Source organism: Callorhinus ursinus, unplaced genomic scaffold (genome assembly GCF_003265705.2).
Source record: "Callorhinus ursinus isolate GAN/ISIS: 27379988/994484 unplaced genomic scaffold, GSC_fseal_2.0 scaffold52, whole genome shotgun sequence".
NCBI lineage: Eukaryota > Metazoa > Chordata > Mammalia > Carnivora > Otariidae > Callorhinus > Callorhinus ursinus.
Window position 1 is genome coordinate 7,528,827 of NW_027397114.1, and position 17,542 is coordinate 7,546,368.

Here is a 17,542-nt window from a genome sequence, read left to right on the forward strand (position 1 = left end):
TGTGGGTGAACCAGGGAAATCCTCTCAGAGGATTCTGGAGTCTGAAGCATATATCTACTTGTAGAGTATTTGAGAGACTTGGACTCTGCTATAAGCTCATTTCATTCTACAAATGTGCCCTGCCTGCAGAAATTTTAACTAAGATTCTTAACATTGGTAAGGGTTAGAACTTGTAACAGTTGCTACTATTTATTGACTGTGTATCCTGTGCCAGTTACTTTGTCAGGTTCTTTATTTAAACAGCTCTCATTTCAAAAAAAAAATAAAAAAAATAAACAGCTCTCATTTCTTACAACAACCCAAAGTTAGCAAATAGATTGGTCTATTTATAGATAAGACCATTTTCATTTGACAGTGAAGAAACTGAGGCTGAGGCTCAAATGTGAAGTCGCTTAGCTGATCAGTGCTGAAGTCAGAGTTCAGACCCAGGCTCGGCTGACTCCAAATCCTGTGCTTTATTTGCTACCAGTCTGTTACTGGGGAAAAGTAACAGCAAGCAAATTGAAAGCTGAGTTTGCTGAGACTTGTGGAGACTACATAAGGAAGTCAGAAGTGTTATTAGTGGAGGGTGTCTTTTTAGGACCTATGAGGAATGCTACAGAGGGGATATCTACTTGCAGTTAAAATTGTTTTGTTTTTTTTTAAAGATTTTATTTATTTATCCATGAGAGACAGAGAGAGAGAGAGAGAGAGAGAGAGAGAGAGAGAAGCAGAGGGAGAAGCAGGCCCCCAAGGAGCAGGGAGCCCGATGCGGGACTCGATCCCAGGGACCCTGGGATCATGACCTGAGCCCAAGGCAGACGCTTAACCATCTGAGCCACCCAGGCGCCCCTGCACTTAAAATTGTAATCAAACTGAGAAGGCAAAGCAGCGTTAGTATTTCCTCCTAGACCCTATGTGACCTCTCTTTGAAGGACTGGGACAAAAGGCAACGCCCGTGCTCTCCCTTACCGTGGTTTGCTGTCCTCCTTTGCTTGTCATAAAAGTCTAGGCGTTCTGTGAGGTTGATTCTGTGAGGGACTTGGTGTGAAGAAGAGGTAGGGATTAGCATTTGAGTTGAGCTTTCTCAACCTACCCCAGGGATTTTAACTCAGTAGATTCCAAAAGGAGCCTGTTTGTTGAGACTTTGGGATGATAACTGAATGCCTACAAGGGGCCACGGATTATTTGATTTAGCCCTTACAAAATCCTTTAAAGGGATACTACAGTCTCTCTTCTTTCTTTTCTTTCGTTCTTTCTTTTTTTGATACAGATTAAGAAACTGAGGTACAGTGGGGTGCCGGGGTGGCTCAGTCGGTTAAATGTCCTACTCTTGATCTCAGCTCAGGTCTTGATTTCAGGGTTTTGAGTTCGAGTCCCACATTGGAGGCCAGCATGGAGCCTGCTAAAAACACACACACACACGCACACCCACCCACCCACCCACCCACCAACTGAAGTACAGTGAGTTGCAGAGCCAGGATTCAAAGTCAGGTTTTCTTTCCAGCTCAGTACTAGAGCTGACTGCACTAACAGGGCCTGCGGACTGGTGTTAAAGGGATGCCAGGGCTCATAGGAATCATAAAGTTAGGGCTAACGGAAAAGTTCTGGATGGTGGCAAGTAAGAAGCAGAAGGAAGGACATGAGTTAGAATAAATGGAGTAGTTGGCATCAAAGGAGGGACCCCGAGTAAAAATAAAAATGCTGGCACCTGATCTTAGTTTCCCCCTTATCTCTTTTTAGTAGTGGAGCATAGTCATAACAAATCCGAGGTCACTGTTTGCATCTCAGTCTGGGCCATTCCACAGTTACAAACTAAACTCCTAACACCACCAGGCAGCAGTCTCAAAAAGAGAATATGATGGGATTGGCACAGAACCCTTGATGCTGTTCGAGCCAAAACTCAGTGAGCATATCCTTCTTAGCTGGGGGGGATCTTCATCATCTGTGAAGTGCATGAAGAGAAAATACTTTTTTAAAAGATTTTATTTTTAACTAATCTCTACACCCAGCACAGGGCTTGAACTCACAACCCTGAGATTGAGTTTCGTACTCCACCAACTGAGCCAGCCAAGTGCCTCCAATACCTTTTGTTTTTTAATTGTACTTTGAATTGCACAACTCTAAGGAAAATTGGTCTCTCTTTTGTAACCATCATTAATCTTATAATTATTTGTTTTGTTCAGTGACAAAAACTTCTCTGTATCCCAGGATTTCTTAATTCTGCACTATTGACATTTTGGCCTGGAAAATTCTGGTCTTCAGGGAACAGTTTGGTTTGGCAGAAAGATCTATGTGTGGGGCTGCTCAGACTTGGAAGACATGTGTCACCCCTAACCTAGTCCTTGTTGGGGGGAGAAAAAAAACAGTGAAGTGGCTGGAAACTGGATTGGTGCCCAGGACCCGTGGTATGAAGGACCAGAAGAAGGTTCCTGATGATCACTGTCCACCTCGCCCTTTCCCTTTCTGCTGTCCTGGTGTCTTATTTCAGATTTATTTCCATTTCTGACCTCTTCTGTTAACATGCTCTGGATGTGAGAGCTCCAGTTGTTTGCTGTGTTTGGGGGCAAACAGTAAATGGTCAGGTTGACAGCAGGAAATATCAGAGAATTAACAGGGTTCAAATTGCTATTTGTGAGCCTAAGGCTAAAACTAACACAATTAAATAGGCAAGTATATATGGTCATTAAAATTCAAGTAGGCAAACTGTCAGATAATTTTATGCTGCTTATTATCCTGATCTCTTTAAGCACAAGTCCGATAGTACTGTGTCTTTGGGAATAAATAATTAGATACATAAATTACCTTTATCTCTGAAACATCATGTTGAACTTAGCATTATTACAACCCACCCCCAAAAGCTTTTTTGTTTGCCATAGTTTAATTTACTAAAGAATATTTTTTAAAACATATGAGAGGGAGGGTAAATTCAAAGAGGCCTTTGAAACCCAGTACCATTTTAAAACCACTTGAGTTTAAATATATTCAGGAGAGTAATTCATGTGTGATTTTTTTTTTTTTTTTTTTTTAAATAGTGTGTGAGTGGAGAGGACCAGTCATGTGGGTGGAGGGGGCTACTGTGCTTCCAAGGATAAGCCCGAGGCTTGAAGGGATAGGAGCAAGGAGAGGAGTGGGAGAGGCCCGGCATGAATCAAGGTGCTGGGGCTCTCCTGGATAGCGCCCTCAGCAGACAGCAGAGGGGCGGGTGCTCTGGGGAGACAGAACTGAAGAACCCTCCTTTGAAGTTCTGTGGGCTCAGCTCTTCCTCAGACAGAGCAGGTGCTCATGGCAGGCTGGCTTTGTTGGTTCTGTACTGCGAGCAAGTTCTCTGAGCCCCCAGTAGACCTCAGTTTCTTCATATGTGAAATGGGGATAATTGTGATACCTACCTCAAAGTACAGTTTTGAAGACTAAACGAGTTAAATGTTTTTAAGTCAAGCCTGCTTGCTTAGTAACAGTATAAGATGTATGTTGACTTTTTTCTTTTTTAGAAAGTCTGTTATCAATGACCATGCAAAGGCTCTGGGAGACAATCTGCAAGCTTTAATTTTCTTCTTCTCACGCCTTCAAACAAAACTTAAAAATGTTTGAAATTAAACTCCTAAAACAGTAGTAGACCGATAAGTTGTGCCTACAGAATTTCTTTTGATAGGACAGCGACTGAGAAAAGAATTCTTTAAAAGATTGTGTAGCTCAGATTCTTTCTGAGAGCAGTTTGCTTATTTACGTGCTGTAGCCCTTTTGTTTATTGAAACCAGAATATTCTTTGTTCCCTTGGACCAGTTTCAGTGTCCCTGCCATTGTGGATGTTTCTGTTCTGTGGCACTGACCCCTGGCGTGGGCGGGGTGGGGGCTGGAATTTCCCAGCATCAGGCCCGCTGAAGTTGATGAAAGCAGGGTGTGGGGCTCCCGTTGGGCCTGGTTGGCATCAGTCAGAAGGCACTTTGGCACTGAGTGGTACTAATTCCAGCTTCCCCAAGCTAGTGTCGTTGCTTTTCTTTTAAAAGCATCATCTTTTTTTCTGTTCCTAGACCCAGCCTAAAACTTCAGGAGCAAGGAGGGGTTGGAGGAGGAGAAGTGGGGGGTGGGGGAGGGTTATGGGAAATAAGAGGTGGTTAAACCCGCTGGTCCTGGCTTGAAGTAAATGGCAGGAGTGATAGGCTTGTAGCCTTGATCCCAGCCATTGCCTTCTGCTTACCAGCCTCTTAGTTGGGATTGGTTGCAGACTCCTCTAAGCAGCCTTTCTGAGTTCTCCCCTTCAGGATGCTGCTAGATGTGCTCTCGCAGTATCCCCCATTCTTAGCAGGGGTGCTTTGATTCCTGCTCTTCACGGAGAGCCTCAGGCCTGGGATTGGCCACGTGGCTCCAAGTAAAGTCTCTAGCTTGGTGGTTTTCACTGGGCTATTCTGAAGAGCGAGACTCTTAGCTGTGAAGAGTAGTGCTAGGGAGGCCCTTGGCAGAGCAGAATCGAGTGTCTTGAGTGAAATACAGTGGTAATGCTTCTGCAAATGGAAATCAGCAGTTCTTTGTGGAAGGGAGCTTTTGCACAGAACGCACATGTGAACTATAAAGAAGCCCTATTTCCCTTCCCTGGATTCGCTTCATAAGGGGAATTGTAGTTAGCTGCATTCCTTCTGAATATGTCCTTGGTTTTCATTCTTGAAGGACTGCCACCAACTCCAGTCCAGCTGCTCTATCCAGTGTCTAGATTCAGCAATGTCAAATCCCTGCAGCACCTTTGCAGATTCCGAATCCGACAGCTCGTCCGGATAGATCACATCCCGGATCTCCCACTGCCTAAGTACAATGGGGTCTTTCGGGTCGGGGCAGGAATGGAGGCTTAGTTAGAAACGTGAGTGAGGCCTGCCAGCTGATAGCACAGGCAGAGCCTGGCGCTCTTCACAGGCATCCTCCTTTCACTTCTCGCGTGTCTTAGCACCTAACTCTAGAAGTGTCACATGGCAGCTAGAAGGGAGGAAGGTGTGTGTGTGTGTGTGTGTGTGTGCGCGTGTGTGTGTGTGTGCGCATAAGCCTCCCTTCTGCAGTCTCTACGAAGAGTGGAATGGAGGTGGTAAGAGGGAGGGAGACAGAGCTATAACAAGTGAGAATGTGGCAAGTTTCTTTGGTCAGCCAAGTTTGTTGTGTAGTCACAGCCATACAGGGGTTGAAGAAGAAGGAAGGCTTGAACAAAGGTGGTCTTTTGTTTATGGTCTTTGTAAATAACACTTTATGTGTATCCCTCTTGTGTTTTTCACAGACCTCTGATCTCTTATATCCGAAAGTTCTACTACTATGATCCTCAGGAAGAGGTGTACCTGTCTCTAAAGGAAGCGCAGCTCATTTCCAAACAGAAGCAAGAGGTCGAACCCTCCACGTAGCGAGGGGCCCCCTGCTGATCGCCACTAAGGGTATGAGCTCTCTGCCTTACTGTCCAGCCAAGTGTCTCCCTGAACAGTTACCGTCATGTGCTGGGCCTCACCCTCCTCCCCCACACCCCATGTGTATACTCCGGATCCAGATGTCTGCCCAGAGAGTCACCAAATCTGATAACGGGGTCCCCAAGGGGGCACATACACCAAATGGGAGAAGAGCAGACAGACAGGAGGGGCTTAAAAAGTATTTGCCAAGCAACATGCAAGCTAAGCACCGAATATAAATGAGGAGAACACACAAGTGTAGCTTAGTGTGGGGCCTTCTCTCATACTCTGGCCCCTCTCCCTGCTGTTGCACAAATGACATGTAAAACAGGAAACCAAAAAGGAGGAAAAGGTCATCAAAGGGAGTGCAGGCCCCCTTTCATTTGCAACAGGTGTGCACTTGAGTGAGAACTTCCAAGGCCAGTGGCGTGGAACGTGGGGGTGAGGAAAACAGGCTCACTCTTCTGGTTAGAGCTCCATCTGGAACACTGTAGAGTAAATTATTGAAAAGGATAAGTGAATTAGCTAAGGAATTCATTTATCTGAGAGGCTCTTCTCCTGTCGCTACATTAACTGAATTCTACTCATTTATTTTCCCCATAAAATATCTTGGAATACTGGTTTGTGCAGATTGATTCTAACTGGTCTTTTAAACTGCCTTCATGTAGGCATTGAAAGATAGAGGTGAGTAGGGAACAGAATTGCCAGAGAGTTGTAATTTTGGTAGTGTGGGTTATACGTATGATCACATGTAACATTCTCGTGATCTGCCAGGTGTGGTGACCCCCATCTCTCCTCTTTGTGTGGACTGCCTTCCTGAAGCACTGAATATGTCTGCTTTTCCTCCAACCTTCTCTGTTCCCCAGTGCTGTCTCCCACATGATACAAACTAAGAGAAAAAAACCCGCAGAGTGACGGTCTGAGAATGAAGGGAGTCTTCCATCTCTCCACGCTCTCTGCTCTCTTCATAACTGGAGAGTGTGTTGACTGGCGTTTATGCCCCACGGGTTTTCCTGGGCCGTGGCTAAGGTGAACCCAGCTGGGTGCCTCCCTTCTTAGCTCTGGAAGTCCCTGATCCTATGCTTGGGGGAAAGTACGTGAGCTGGGCTATTAAGGATTAACAAGGGAAGAAGGAATGAAAGGAGAGATCAAGAAGTCATAACTCTGGGAGGCTACAGAGCTTTAACTTAAAGCATCCTGGACGGGGTGTACAATCTCTTGTCATATCTTCAATTACATGCAAGTTGTATGCCCTTGGAAGCGACACCTAAAACATCCAAATGTTCTGATGTCTAGGAGGATTTCTCTGCTTGGTGGCTTTGCAGCTGAAATTAGGATGGGAATTAGGTAGGAGGGAACCAGGGAGGCGCGCCTACACAAACGCACCGTTGTGGAGTAATTAGGACCCATTAGTTAGAGCACCACCTCGGTGGGTGCTTAGGAGGAACCCTCCCAAACAGCACATTCAGAGGTGGACTTAGTATGGTGGAGGGTTCCCAGCTTCAGCATATGGGGAATAAATGACTAACACAGAGCAGAGAAGTTTCAGGATGAGAGGGGCTTGCTAGCTGAAAGAAATGCAAAGGAGGAGTGGTTAAACTTACTCTGTGTGGCACCAGGGGCAGGCCAAGGGTCACGATTGATGTAAGATAGGAGGAGTTTGACTTCAGTCCCACTTCAGAAGAACTGTTTTAACAGAGAGGTCCAAAAGCAGAGTGGTTTTCCACAGGTCTTAGGGAGCTCCCCATTTGGCTTTGCCTTTAGCAGCTCTGCCTGCTTGTTAAGTACCCAGTGTGGATTGGGAAGAGTGTGCTGAGCGAGGTGATTTGTGGCCCTGACCTCGCTGAGCTGCAGTTCTCATAAGGAGAGATGGACAGCAAACATGTAAAGAAGTGAGTAGGCTAATTTCAGTTGACCATACATGTTATGAGGAATAAAACCTGGTGAAGTTTAATGACTAGTGGTGGGATAGTGCTACTCAAGTTTGGATGATCAGGGAAGGCCCTTGTGAGGAGGTGTCATTTCAGCTGAGATCTGAATTATCAAAGAGTCACCCATGAGAGGATCTGGGAGCAGAGCATTCTGGGCAAGGAGTCCAGTAAGCATAAAGGCCCTGAGATAGGAAGGGACTTGATCTGATGAGGTATAGGCCAGGGGTAGCCATTTGTCATGAGTATGGGGGGCAAAGGATTGAACTAAACTCCCAGGGTCTCTTTGCTGTGTGTGACACCAGGATTGTTGTCTATGGCAAAGAATAAGCATCATGCTATCCTCACTCCTGATTTAGACCTTAGGGCCCCATCCCACGTCCGGCTCCCTGCTAGTGGGGAGTCTACTTCTCTCTTTCCTTCTACCCCCCAACTTGTGCTCCCTCTCTCTCAAACAAATAAATAAAATCTTAAAAAAAGAGAGATTTTATTTAAAGAGAGAGAGAGCGAGCAGGGAGAGGAAGCGAGAGAGAGAATCTCAAGCGGACTCTGTGCTCAGCTCGATCTCACGACCCTTAGACTGTGACCAGAGCTGAAATCGAGTCAGACGCTCAGGGCACCTGGGTGGCTCAGTTGATTGGGTGTCTGCCTTTGGCTTGGGTCTTGATCCTGGAGTCCCGGGATCGAGCCCCACATCGGGCTCCCTGCTCAGCTTCCCCCCGCCCCTCACCTCGCTCGTGCTCTCTCTGTCTCGTTCTTGCTCTCTCTTAAATAAATAAATTAATTAAAAAAAAAATCGGACGCTCAACCAACTGAGCCACCTAGGTGCCCCTTTTTTCTTTCTTTTTTAGTCCCTGGAGCAGGTGAGCCTCGGGAAAGAAGTGGGGAGAAAAGTGGGTGGAAAATTAAGGGGTAAGGGAAAGGGAAAGAGAAGTGAGCTGATATGACACAATATATTTGTCAGTTATTTTAGGACCTTTTTTGGTGTCCAAGTCCTGGGCTGCTCAGGTCCCCCAGCAAGTGCTGTTGCTACATCCTGAGCCAGCACCAGTGTTTGTGGAAGTCTTCGGCTATCCAGATTCCAGCTCTCCTTTTGAGCTGTACTTTTCCACCTCCAGAGGCTGAGCTCTTCTCCATTTGGCTCCACTCCATTGAGCTGCTCTCATTTTTTTCCTTTTTCACCTAGGCATTTGGTTGCCAAGCTCCAGTTCTGAAGAACCAAACGAAGCTACTGTGGAAGGGGGAGTGAGGAGAAATGAGGGAATTGGAAGGGCTGAGTTCCTCCGTGCAAAGACTTCGGTCCCCCTTGCAGTCCTGGGGCTTGGAAGAAGCACACAACCACACTCTGTGCGTGGGGGGCTCCACCTCTCCACGTCCATCCCCCGCGGTATCCTGGAACTGGACGAGCTCCTTGGAAAACTGGAATAAGTCTCAACACTGTTCCTTTTTTAGAAGTTTTGTTTTGGATATTTGCATTTCTCGGTATGGAAAACTTCCTTTAAAGGCAGCTGGGGTTCGTGCCCATTGGACTGGAAGTGGTGCCAAGGGTGAGCCAGGTCCAAAGGGGGGGAGGGGAGGGAGGGGATTGCCAGTGACGGTCATTCAGCTGGTGCCAAAGGCAGAGTGCTAGTGTTCACCATTGACCTCAAAGAAGGGAAGAGAGAAGGAGTCAGAAGTGCAAATTGAGCTGGGAGTCTCTGAGGGATGAGGATCCTCATCTCCTTAAGCCTGGACAGCTTCAGTCGGAGGGAGAAAGAAAGGAGGGTGGGTAGTCTCGAATAGAAGATTGCTGAACAAAAACTGGCAAAGGGCCTCTGCTGGGGAAAGTAGTGACTCCTCACATCCTTTCCTGTGAAGGTTTAGGAACCTGGTTTCAGAATCACCTCTCATAGAAGCTGTGTTAGTTTTGTCGTACTGAATTCCTGAGTTCTGTGCCCTCAAGTCCGGCCCGTTCTTCCTCCACCCTCCACCCCTCCCCCGAGATAACTGTACATTTCACTCTGATCATGGCAACACCGTTCCTGTTGCTTCTGCCAGCTGTCAAGGCAGTCGATTTTCTTATCACCTGAGCAGTTGAGAGCCCTAATCACGAGCTGCTAAAGTTAATGGCGCATGCTTCCAGATTCTTAACGGCAAACTGTACCCATGACTTAGGAGTCAGTGTTACTTACCTCCATATGTCTGCCAGCTAGTGAGAGGGAATATGGAGGACGGTGAGAAACGAAGCTGTCGTGGTAGCGCTCTTCCGAGAAGCAGCTCTCCAGTGTCGCAGCCTTAATGGAGTGTCTGGATCAGAGAGGAGGAGAGCATTGCATCTCGTGTTTTTAGGTTTACCCCTGTTATCCCACTTCTGGGACAGGAGGTAGCAAGGGCTTTTTAATTTAACTGTGTTTTTTCTAGCAACCCAAACATTTTCCTGAGTCAGATCCTGTCTGCCCCCCCTTTCATTGGGAAGTCTGTCCGATGCTGATTTGGGAGTTGCCCACCTTCCAGGTGGCGGTGGAAGAGGAGGGGGAGAAACTCCAGTGTGTTTCAGTGGTCCTTGAGTTTTTCTGAAGTGGGCCGTTGTCAAGTCATAAGATATTATGAGTTTGCTTTTCTATAGAGTTACTCTGGGCAGAGGTTTGCTATTAAGATAGGAAAATTGAGCTGTTTGGGTCTTTATTGCTCTTTTGTAGTAAATGTTCCATTAGACTGCCTCTTTTGGTTCCCCTGTGCTTCTGTCTGCCTCATCTCATGAGATAAATAATATCATCAGGTTTGTGGTTTCCTGATGGTTTGGGGTGAGGCCCCAGTGTCTTGGTAATTTATAGGACTGCCTCATCTGGAAGCATTGGCCTTCTGCCTTATGTCTTGCATGGAATGACCAGTCTTCCTCCTTGTAGTGGAATAGGGAGGAGACTTGCATTGTTATCTGCCTGGAAAGAGGGGGTCCACAAAAATGAGCTTTGTGACATAAACACAGCCCACCTCTGATTTGTCACGAGGTACCTCTTTTCTCCTTGGATCCCGTGGGTGTGTTACCAACCAATGAAGATAGTGATCCCAGAAATTGGCTTAACCTGTGAGTCTTGCCTCTTGAGGGTGCAGATTAACTTGCCATCTTGCAGAAAGTGCCACCCAGCTCTAGAGCCTGCAGTCTGCAATCCATCGGGATCCTTGAATGGCTGATGTGCAGCTATTTGGGTTTTTTGGGCCTTTTTTCTTTTATACCATTTCAGCCACCCATACTTTTAAAATTCTTTTTTATAGTATGTCTTAGTGTGTTTGCCTGGCTCTGGGCTAGATACTGTGGGAAACACAGGAGGGGAAAGTCATGATGTCTGGCCTAAGGGAGCTTTTAAGTGACTGCTGCACGTGCAGCAGTTGGACAATGACTCTGTGGCAGCAAGAACCAAAGGCTGTCTTTAAAGAAATTCACGTGGGCGAGATCAGGGTAGACCAGATGGTCTGGGAGAGCTCTGTGGCGGTGAGGCTTTGGGTCCTAGGTGAGGGTAAGACAGACAAGAAACACATGAACAGAAGCATGGAAGCCGAAATCAGCAGGGTGTACTGACCAGGACACAGCCCCAGGTTAGAGTGGCAGCATCAGTCACTTCTTTCCCAGAGCCTGCGGTTTAGATGGAAACTTCCTAGTCATCAGGCAAGTCTCAGCACTGAGGGCTTATGATGGTGAAGTGGAGCCCAGAGCCAGAAGTCACCTGGTTCTTGCCCATGGCCAGGGACCTCACTGCTCTCAGCGCAGTCCTGGGGGGAGGAAGGCAGAGCCCTTGTACCCCTTGTGGTACCAGGGGTTTCCACTGGAGAATTCCTGCGGTCAGGTCCAGGACCACACCAGCTGAGGAGGCATGACCCAACCTCACCACCATCCTTCTTTCTCCTCCTGGGAAAGGGCGGTGTGCACCCGTGTCCACGATCTGTCTGTGTGCTAGTCATGGCCCAGGCTGTCGCCTAGCCCTTCCTCAGTAGAGTGGGCTGTGAGACAGAGATGTGCAGGGAGAGACCGGCTCGGTTGGGGGGGTGACGGGGAGGAAGAGGCGGGAGTGGGGCAGCTGGCTGAGGGGCCCGCCTGGTCAGAGAGCAGAGAGGGGACAGGGGCGGCTGGCCTCTCTCCAGGCTGGGCCCACTCCTCCTTCGCCAGTTCTGTGTCGTGCTAGTCGAGATGCAGTCCACAGAGGGAACTCATTCCTTTTCGGTTGTCGTATTTTAAAGTCTCAAACTGGAAAAGGTTCTCACCTCCCGGGCCCATCATTGATTTCAGAGTTGGTAATGGGTTCTTGCCTGTGACCCTTACTTGTTCATAATTGATCTGCTGTAACCTTCCTCAGGACAGGTGTGGACCACTGTGAGCTAGGTGACAACTGCTGCTACAATGGGCTGTTACTTGAAATCGCGGCTGTGGCAGGAGCGCAGAGTAAGGGGGTGGGGCCTTGCTGTGAGGACTGGGTAAGGGGGCAGCAGCTGGCACTTTGGGGCTGTTGGCGATGGCCTTGGCCCGGTGGCCAGCCTGTGCCTAGACGTAGCGAGTGTGAGCCGCGGACTGCAGCACGCCGGCTTCTGAGAGGAGAGGCTCGGTGGGGAGCTCACCGTCACGGTTTCTACTCCTCTCCTTCCTTTCCCCGGGGGCTGACAGGGTCGGCCCTCCCTGAGGCTGGGAATGCTGTGGAGGTGGCTGCAAACCCCCCTCCAGTGTATATCCGGGAAGAAGTGGGGAGCCGGGAGGGTGCTGAGTGCTTGCACGTCCGGGTATGAGAGCCTAGAGTAGAGCTGGATGCCCTGGGGTGCCCACCTTTTTGGCCCTCACCCTAGGCCCCCAGAAGAGCAAGGCTGCTTGAAGCCCTTGGGTCCCAGCAGGAAACGGGGATAGGTGGGGACTTCTCCCTTAGGTTAGACCCTTCCCTGCCTCGCTGCCGCTCTCCCTTGGCTCTGAGCCCTGAAAATGGAGGGTGAGGCCCTGGGATATAGCTCTGTGGCTGTGGGAAGGAGAACTGAAAGTCAGCGTGTGCGTGCGCGTGTACGTGTGTGTGTCTGTGTGTCCGCATGCACGTCTTCATTTGCAGAGGTCTTGCCCCCAGTTGGGGTGTTGAAAGCATCTCCATTGTGGGGAGACCTGCCATTTGTTTTCCACGTTTAAGAGAATGACATGCCCCCTGTCCCTAAGGGAGGAGCTTTTGAGTTAGACATTTTCCCTATGGGAATCCTCTTGGTTTGGTTTCGGGTGGTGGGGGGATAAGTGATTTTTATCTCTAATTGTCGGCACAGCTGTTCTTACACCGACTCGTGCTGTTGCATACATGTAGCCGTCTTTCCTTTTCACTGCAACAGTGTTTATCAGTAGTTCAAAGTGATTTATTTGCTCCTGGGGAGTAAAATCTTTTTTATTAAAAAAGAAAAAGAAAAAAAAAAGAAGAAAGCAAGCAAAGCGTGGCTCCCTCCCCCCATGATAGCTGTAGGGTTAGTGGGCCTCAAAGCTCCAGAAGGCAAAGTTGAGTCTGCCAGTCCCCGTGACCTCTCCTGTTTTGACATCGGAGCCTTCGTGCTCAGCAGGAAAGGACAGGAGGCCCTGAGAAGATGGAGAGCAAAGCCCCGGGAGGAGTGGGGTGGGGTTTGAACCGTAGAGACGGAGACACTGGCGACTCAGGTGCTGCAGTTAGAAAGACAAGAGTAAGGAACTGTATTTAAAATACTGATTCTCTAATCTGCCAGGGAAAGACCTTTCTTTACATACAAATTCCATACTGTTGTTGTCCTTTTCATCGCTTCTTGACCCTCCTGGTAGGTGCCGGCCCAGTGTCTTCCTGCTTCCCATCCTGTCTTCTGTACTTCTTCTCCCGTCCCTTCCCACTCCCATCTACCTCTGGGAAGCCAGTCCTGCATGCTGAGTCTGCGACCTGCCTTCACGCTCATCTCATCTCGGTGAGAGGGTACCTGGAACTGCTCCCCCCCTCCTCCCTCCGAAGTGCCAAGAGGCACGAAGGAGCAGGTCCCAGGCAGGGGGGACATGAGTGTCTGGTTGCAGCTGGACTGCAATCTTTGCTCCTGGAGAGACGGTGTGAAGAAAACGGAGGACACTCTTGATGGGAACCCAGGGCATCCCACACTGCTCCGCCCAGCTCAGGTGGGGCGGGCGGGCTGGTCTGGCTCCTCCATCCCTGGTGCTCCCCTGAACGGGGGCCTGCCCCTCACCGTTGGGCCCAGAGCCTTTTCCAAGGGACAGGCATGACCCCGGTGCCACTCGGTGGGTAGGCCGGCCGTCCGGCGCCCACACCGGTGCTGCCTGTGGCGCAGCCGCTGCTGTACAGTTTTTTGATTGTTTTTAAGAAACTCCATGAAGAGGGGTGTCATTCCGGGCTCAGGGTGGCTGCCAGTCCTTCACCAGAAGGGGAGCCGCACCCCTGCAACCACTTCTGTCCTTGTGTGCTACCCCGCCCCCGCCCTCCTCCAAGCCAAAGCGTGGCCTGGCTTTTGTCTTCCCGTTTAGTTTTTCTCCTCTCCTCCCCCTTTTTGTGCTTAATTTATTAAAATAGTTGCTGTATAATTTATTTTCATAAACTATAAAAAATTACTAAATGGTTAAAATAGACTTGCAGGCCAATCTTAAATGGGGTGTGGGAGGGTCTGCGGGTGGGGTGGGAGAAGGGAAAGATGTTTTGATATAAACAAAACAAATGCACTTTGGGTGTGTTTTGGTATTTTTCTGGGGATAGATGGGCGGGTGTTGGGATGTCCCTGTAGATTAGTTCCAGAACCGGGTGTTTGTATATACTGTACTAATAGGCATGTGTGACTCTCACAAGGGACATTAGTAGCTGCTGCAGGTCCTGTTTGGAAACCCCATGTACAACTCCCAGTTTTTTGTAAGTGTCAGTGCGGGAGACATTTGACTCTTGTGTTTGTATCTCCTTTTTATGATTGCTGTACTGACTCATGTCTTTTTGGGGAGGGGTGAAAAGAGATTTGAAATAAAAATGTTTAGAAATTACTTCATGTGATTTGGGTTCGTGTCTGTCAACCCTTCCTCCATCTCCTGTGACTCCTCGCACCACCACCAGCCCCGCAGGGGCAGAGGATCCAGCCCTGGTGACTGGGGCATCTCCGTGATGGGAGCCAAGCCAGATGCACCCAGAACTGGTCTTGTCAGAATTAGAGGTGTTGCAGGGTTCCCCAGGCCAATGGCCATTGCTCAGCGCTGCTTTCTCCTTCCCCGGCAAGTGCAGGAGAATTCCAGTGCCCGTGGCCTTTGGGTAGGGGAGTGGCGGTGTTGGGCTGTGGCTATAGGGAGAGTGCGCGTGTCCCCACAGCGGTCAGTCCCCGTGTCTCCCCCTGCTGGCAGGCGAGGTTTCTCGTAAGTTTAACGGGCATCCCTCCTGCCGTGCTGGCCCAGTCCCTCTTGAGCGGTGCTCTTTGGGGAGAAGAGGAACAGACTGTTTCTCTCATTGACAGCCGTGTGTCCTCGGAGCCACTGGAAACTCCTCTCTTCACTTCCCCACCTAATCCCCCTCCAAGTCCCCTACTTAGGGGGCCACAGTACCACGTTGGCACATCGGGGGGAATTTCCTGCCCTTTCTCTGCATCCTCAGAGCAGGAAGCATGCCGCGTGAGCGAACGCCCAGTTTGGGGGAGTTGCGTTTTCACAGGACTGGCTGGAAGTGGCGCCCGGGGGAGTCTGGGAGTCCCCACTCGGCCCAGTCGGCTCATGGTCGAGTCGGTCTAGCAGTTCTGATAGCTGTTCTGTGACCGTGAATTCCAGAGCGAAGTTTTCTTCCCTTTTAGAGGGAAGGGTGTGCCAAGCTACGAAGGGTGAACAACACGATGAGGGACCATGTTTAACTCAGAACCAGCAATTCCAATGCCCTAATGGCCGCCGTCGGCACACGCAGTTGTCAGTCATAAGGACTCTCTGCTCGCACCTGTCAGTCAAGAGTGTTAGTGTGCATGTCTTCAAAGTAGAGGCGCAGGTTTTCACCATTTCAGACCAGCATCGCTCACAGTCGTGATGACTTATTTGTTAGGTTCGTCAGGAAAGAGATCCTGGAGCCTCTGACTTGGGTGATAAAGCCCACAGAAGGAGAGGCATTCTTTTGGTAACAGCAAGCACCAAATAAATAAATAAAACGGCCCCCTGCCATCCTCTTCACCCCCAACACCTGACACCACCTACATCACCCCCTGTGTTCCTTGGCCATTCTCTTCAGCCAGCACTTCGATTCTGTCACCAAGGCTGTTCCGCGTCACCTGTCGGTGGTGCCTGGCTGCGCAGCTCCCCGACGAGGGTTCGGTTGCGAGCGAGCGTGCGGCAGGCGGTGCGGGCGCAGGAGATCCCCTCCCCCCCCCCCGTGTGTGTGTGTCCCCGGGGATGAGGGTGAGCGGGGGAGAGGGAATTTTCGGTCTGTCTGGGTTCCCTCCCGCCTCTCGTGGTGTGAGCATCTTGTGCGTAATGATTCGAGTGCCTGCTGGTGCCACGTGGGTTCTGGAGAACAACCCGTTCCGTCTGGCGCTCAGCCAAAGGCTCGGGAGTTGGCGCCAGCTCTGAAGAGGCATTAGCCAAGTTACCGCTGGCCTCTAGTGGAGCCCCTTCCGAGAGCCTTTTCAGGAGGAATTTTGACCAGGTTAATCCTATGCACTGATCCCTGTTGAAGCCGCGACTTCATCTGGTCTCCGTTGCCATGTCCTAATTTAGACATTCCCCTTTTCTCACCTGGGCAATTCCAGCAACTCCCCAGCTGGTCTTTCTGCGTCCTGGCTCCCCTCTCCAGTCCTTCTAAAAAGTCCTTCCCCAGAAAAGACATGCTCAAGTCGCTTCCTTAGTTGAAGATCAACGATGACTCCGCCTAGAGAAGAATATCTTCCCTCCTCAACTTGGCATCAAGGCTGTTTCTCCTCCTGCCACACAGGCTGCACTCTGGTCGTGACACACCCGGTGTCCCCCTAGGACGACATCCCTTCTCCTGCCACTCCCACCTTCCCTCATGCTGGGGGACCCTTTCCTGTCACTCTCCCTGCCTGGAAACTCGGCCTTCCAGGGTTTGCTCCGGGGCCACCTCTGGAACTGTCACCAGCCACTCGGGGCCAAACCAGTGCTCCTTCCTCGGCTATCTCTCATGTGTCTGCCTGCTGGCTTGTCCTGACCTCTGGTCTGGGAGGGACAGAGCCTGCGTCCCGCTCAGCTCTCTCCCTGCCTCCGGGGCTGACACAGTTGAGTACACGCGCCAAGGTGGTGGTGGTTGAGCAAAGGCGACATCTGTCCCCTTCCCGGGAGTGCTGCTTGCTTTCCCAGTCAGCCAGCCTTGAGCCTGGATTTTCACCTTTTACACGGGACAGCTCAATCCTATGAAGTAGAGGTTCTTAACTACTAAATGTCAGTCTTCTTCGGAATTTCTCAAGGGATTGGAGTTTTGGTGGTTGAAGTAAGAGTGTGAAGGATGCAACAGGACTGCAACTCAAGGTAGCCCAAAGGTGGGGTGTGGCCCGCTTCCTCCAGCCGCCAAAGGTGCCTGAGTACCAGAGCTGCCCTCTGGTGGGAGATGCTCCCCACGTAGGGTCAGCAGGCTTCGTCCAGGGACCCGAGGTTGCACTGAACCACCCACCGCCCCCTGCTGAATTCTCCCCCAGCAGAAAGTCTGCATTTAAAGAGCTCAGCTCGGGGGCGGGGGTGGGGGGGCACCTCAGGTCATGATCCCGGGGTCCTGGGATCGAGTCCCACATCGGGCTCTCTGCTCAGCGGGGAGCCTGCTTCTCCCTCTCCCTCTCCCCCTGCTTGTGCTCTCTCTCTCTCTCTCTCTGTGTGTGTGTGTCAAATAAATAAAATCTTTAGAAAAGAAAAATCAAGAGCTCAGTTCAGGTGCCCTTCTTCACCTCCTGGGCTGCTGGTCTCATCCCGTGTGGTGTCAGGGCCTGGCTTTCCGCGTCCACTTCTGAGAACTTGGTTTTGTTTCTGGGCCTTTATTCTGCAAATCCAGGGGTGATTAGACAGGCGGAGAATAGGAGAGGCTGGCTAGCTTTCTAGCGGGAGGGAAAAATAAGTGTGGCTGGTCACAGCTGATCTTGGGGGGAGTGTGGAAGGCTTGAAATGGGACAGGACAGCCTGGCAGCAACCACCCTGTGTGGGAGACCGGTGGAGTCAAAGAAAATTTCAAGAAGTTGCTCTGCACTGGGTGTCATCTCCTCGCGCCCCTTCCCTGCAGCTGCCGCCCTCGCGCATGCTCTGGTGTCAGTGAA

At 50.1% G+C, this 17,542-nt stretch overlaps 1 protein-coding gene across 3 annotated transcripts in view; it reads left to right on the forward strand.

The window, feature by feature from the left end:
* SOCS7 (suppressor of cytokine signaling 7) overlaps positions 1-14,306 on the forward strand; it is a 31,022-nt gene extending 16,716 nt beyond the window's left edge. For all 3 annotated transcript variants that reach the window (XM_025859276.2, XM_025859277.2, XM_025859278.2), the window contains 3 exons: positions 4,645-4,780; positions 5,237-5,387; positions 8,511-14,306. In XM_025859276.2, the coding sequence (XP_025715061.2) occupies positions 4,645-4,780; positions 5,237-5,357 (257 nt within the window). In that variant the 3' untranslated portion in view covers positions 5,358-5,387; positions 8,511-14,306. The remainder of the gene's footprint in view (positions 1-4,644; positions 4,781-5,236; positions 5,388-8,510) is intronic.
* Positions 14,307-17,542: the final 3,236 nt, after the last annotated feature.